This window comes from Temnothorax curvispinosus, unplaced genomic scaffold (genome assembly GCF_003070985.1).
Source record: "Temnothorax curvispinosus isolate PA1 unplaced genomic scaffold, ASM307098v1 QBEX01013887.1, whole genome shotgun sequence".
Taxonomy (NCBI): domain Eukaryota; kingdom Metazoa; phylum Arthropoda; class Insecta; order Hymenoptera; family Formicidae; genus Temnothorax; species Temnothorax curvispinosus.
This window is the reverse complement of record NW_020223667.1, coordinates 1-4,747: the sequence shown is the minus strand read 5'-3', so window position 1 is coordinate 4,747 and position 4,747 is coordinate 1. Positions and strand designations below refer to the sequence as shown.

At 37.2% G+C, this 4,747-nt stretch overlaps 1 protein-coding gene across 1 annotated transcript; it reads left to right on the top strand.

Moving 5' to 3' along the window:
• Positions 1 to 601: 601 nt before the first annotated feature.
• LOC112464091 (bypass of stop codon protein 1-like) lies at positions 602 to 4,457 on the top strand (the record flags this gene model as incomplete). The annotated part of the gene is made up of 4 exons (XM_025030884.1): positions 602 to 744; positions 1,631 to 1,645; positions 2,208 to 2,350; positions 4,225 to 4,457. Coding segments are annotated over exons 1-4 (534 nt in total), but the record flags the coding sequence as incomplete, so codon positions are not given.
• Between the last annotated feature and the right edge of the window lie 290 nt (positions 4,458 to 4,747).

Here is a 4,747-nt window from a genome sequence, read left to right as displayed (position 1 = left end):
TGAAAGAAAGAAAGTAGAGACGCTTATTAAAAACTTAAATAAAAAGTTTACATCAAATGAGAACGTAAGCGAAGACATACGGGAGAAATTAAAGTGCTCTATAAAAGTAAAGATATATCCATAAAAGATAATTATGACAAAAATGGTCTTTCCAAAGCATTTGCATATTCTGCTTGTGTAACATGCCCGTTATGTTCAGTGCTTGTTAACTTTACAAAAGTCGGAAGCAGATGGATGATTTCAAATATTGCTCGTCACATTGAGACTCATAAAAAATCTGTTGGACAGAAAAAGGCGGTTTTAAGTAATGTTAAGTCAATTAAGGAATCTTTTAAGATATCCAGCGATATATCTAACGAAAGTCAACATACTGATGATCTTACATTAGCTGTGATTGCAGAAGGAACTATTGTTAATAACGAGTTGGTGCTTTCGTCCGTAACAATTCCGTAAATATTACCGATACATTTTTTATTGATTTAACCAATAATCCGATGCATAACTCTACTTTGGATTCTGGACGTCATTCAGAATCTTCAGATAAAAAGACAAATGAAATAAGCCTGAACAAGACTCAGAATATATTATCAAAACTGTAAGCATGAAGGAATCTAAACGATTAACTGAATCTTTTTCCGCGTCTAATAAAACAGTTGAAAATCCAACAACCCATGAATCTTTACCATCAACGTCTAAATCACTAAATAATGTCAGCAAGGATATAGATAGTGTTTGGGGGAAATGGTAGATCAAGATGTATCGAACAAATTATCTCGAAAAAACAATTTCTCTAAAAAATGTTCGTACTACTAATAATTCTCGATCGCGATCAGAAAGAAACATGCGTAAATTGTTCTCTTCTGTAGATGAAACTCAACCACGAATTTCATGTTACTTTCCTGTGCTCAATCGTTTAGATGTTGAAATTAATCGAAATAAAGAATTAAATTTTTCTATTAAACATTTTCTGGGAAAACACTCAGATAATTCTGCAAACCATGATATACAATATGAGTCAAATGAAACGCACAAACCTCATTTTTTTAAAAATTAATGAACACTGCTCTATCTAACACAAGCAAAAAGAAGGGGGGACAACGATACGACGATACACTTAGGCTTTTCGCAACTTATTTATTTGTTATCGGTGGTCGAATGTTGTATGAAACATTATCTGTGAACTTGCCCTTACCTTCTTTGAGTACAATAAGTCGTACGTTAGATAATTCGGGTTGTTTAATAATAGAAGGTGATATGCAAGTCACGGAATTAGAAAAGTTTTTACACATGAGAAAACTACCATCTTATGTATGGTTAAGTGAAGATCTAACCCGAATAACCTGTCGTATTCAATATGACTCTAAATTGAATCAACTCGTTGGTTTTCCTTTACCGTTGAGCAATGATGGAATGCCTGTAACACACTCATTTACAGCTACTTGTGCTAAAAAAATAGAAGAATACTTCAGTACTAATAGTCCTGCCACTTTATTATATGTAATAATTGCACAACCGCTCGTATATCAGGCACCTTCTTTTTGTTTGTGTTTATACAGTACTGACAATAAATTCAAAGGTGATGATGTTATTAAGCGATGGTCTTACACTGTTAAACATTTAAATGATGCAGGTATAAGAGTTCTAGGTATGTATTTTGATGGTGATCCTCGGTTATTGCGAGCAATGCGAATTGATACAAATACCGGTGTTTTTAAACAAACAAATTCTTGTGAAATTAGTCAAGTTCCTCCTGCATTACAATGCACTTTGGAGTCATTACCAAAAACTATTTGTATACAGGATAGGGGAGACCGGGGCTAAACAGTCTGGATTTTTTTGGTGCCGATTTTTAATAACAAAATAAATAATTTAAGTTAAATATTGTATACCACTGTAAAGAGTGAACCTTTAGCTACAAAATTTATTTAAGAAATTTTTATCTACATCGCTTTGTTTAACCGGTATGGAGCAAAAACGACAACAATGCAAAAATTGAAATCTAAAAAATGCCGGGGTTAAAGCGTCCCCCCTGGGGTTAATCAGTCACACTGCATTTTCTATACATATACGTACATCTAATCCTGAAAAATGATAGGATACATTTTAATAATTGTTTTTTAAGAGAAAAATATAAAAATTTATTCAAAATTTTTATGCAAAACATTATTAAAAAATAATTGTTTTACCTATTCCATAAAACAATTTAGGCACGTGAATACAAATTCTGACGAGCGCACGACGACGACGACGACGACCACCACCACCGCGACGACCACCACCACCTCGACGACCACCACCACCTCGACGACCACCACCACCTCGACGACGACGACGACGACGACCACCACCTGTACGACAACGACGACGACGACGACGACCACCACTTCGACGACGACGACAACGACGACGACGACGACGACGACGACGACCACCACCACCTCGACGACGACGACGACGACGACCACCACCACCGACACCACCACTGCTACAACGGCGGCGACAATGACGCCGAGACGATGCGACAAACGCTGGACGATGCGGTCGCACGTGCGACTGTCACTGACACAACGACCAACACCGACGATCTACCGCGGCCGGGACGATCTACCACGCGCGCGGCATGTCAACTCTCGCGCGGAAATCGCGGGATCTCAGAGCCGTGCCGTGCCTCGCCGCGCCGTACCTCGCCGACGTGCCGTGAGCGCGAGCGATCTCGAAAACAACGGTCCGCCATCTTTTCGGTCGGCCAAAATTCCAAAACACACGTTTTGCGACGATACGTGCGTACCATTTCCCTCTTATACAAACTGACGCACGTGCAAGGGAAGACAGAATCACGCTCGAGGGAAACCTAACCTGAAATCGCCGTGAACTGAAGTCGTGCGCCCGGCGCGCCACAGTGACGAGATTAGCCCGATTAGCCCCGGGTGCTTGTAGACTGATTAGCCCCAAACACAAGTTTCAGGTTTGATTGCCCATGAAATATTAGACATCAATGATAATGAAAAAACTACACTGGATTCGTGTTCAGCATGTATTACTCTTTATAATCACGTACCTCGAGATTTGGAAAGCAAATATTATTGCAGATAATACAAAATTTCCACGCGCAGAAAATTTCACTTTCACCTTCCGAAAACACGTTTGCCCTCGTAAAAATCATAACACGGCAGGTAACCTGCCGAAACTCCGTTGGTCACATGGGTACCATAAGCAGAGTTTACAATGTTAATAGCGAATTCGCACAATATACCGGTTCCGAGATATTTGATTAGACGTATTTACCCCGTAGACGTTTTAACCCCGGTCTCCCCTACTGTGCATATTGGCACCAAGCTCAAAACAAGAATACTGAAAAACTCCATTGTATTGCCAATGGGAAATTATTTAGTTTCAGCTAGTCAGTCACTTGCATATTCTGCTAGACACAGTTCCAAAGGACAAACATTGTTTAACTCGAAAAGATTTATCCTTAAAAGATAGAATGAACTTTATTCCTTCAGTATTATAAATATCAGATTCTAAAGTCTCCGAGCTATTAAAAAAACATGTTTCGAAAAGTGAAGGAACTGTAACGTATTTATACGTTATCCGCTTGTGTTTGAGTGCATTTTTAAGCAAAACATTAAGCCCATTAGAACGAATTTATAATATATGGTATTGTGTTTTTTTTCTACGCTTATGGAGAGCTTGGCTATACACGCACATTCACAGTATTCCATAACTGATAATTTTATAACTTTAAATGCGTATCTATATGTATCGAGATAAACGCACAAAGTTTGATAGATGTTATAAAGTTACTGAAAGAAATTGATTCTCCCGAACTATTTTTACCCTGGAAATTCAGCAGTCAACCGTGTGAAGATTTCTTTAGACATTTGCGTTCAACAAGTTCTACATTTTCAACTATAGTGAATTGTAGTGTTTTAGAAGCTATCCACAGAGTTAGACGTATCTAACTTCAAAGTGACATATCAACAAGTAATTCTAACGTATCAACTGAAGGATATAAATTTCCACGCGCTCAAAAATCAAGTTCATTTTCCAATAAATCAACATTTAAACTTCCCTCTTTGGATGAAATGGAATATACTATTGAATCAGCAAAACAAGATGCTTTCATCACGGTATCATTACTAGGTATGACAGTACCCATATCGGATGCAGAAAATAGAATCATACATGACATTCATATTATTGATTCTGATGATTCAACTGTAGATTCATCTTGTACAGAAGAAGATAATAATGTATCTTTATCGTCCAATTCTAATGAAATAAATTCAGTAAATGAGATTGAAGATAATGAAGAGTTTGATTTATTGGAAGACTTAACGACACTTTCGTGCGTTCAGGGTAGTTTAGAACTAACTAATTTCGACAAAATAACAACAGAAATTAAGCCTGACAGTCCTTTTACGATTGTAACCGATTCCTATGGCAAGGAATTAATAGTAAGGAAATCATCAATATGTTGGCTTCTAAGTAAAAACTTGTGCAAATTAAGCAGCAACAGATTACAGCGTGTTAGGGAATCTGAATTAACTACATATATACAAAATTGCGTTTTACACAAGGGAATGATGAGTACAAAAAATGTGATGAAATATTTATCGGTGATTGGTGCTTATTTAAAAGATTAAATAATAAAAAGTGCTATATTGGTCATATTCTTAGTTTCGCGTATACAAATGGCAAAACGTGGAAATCTATCGAATATTCAAAGAGTTTTGCAAAAACAGAA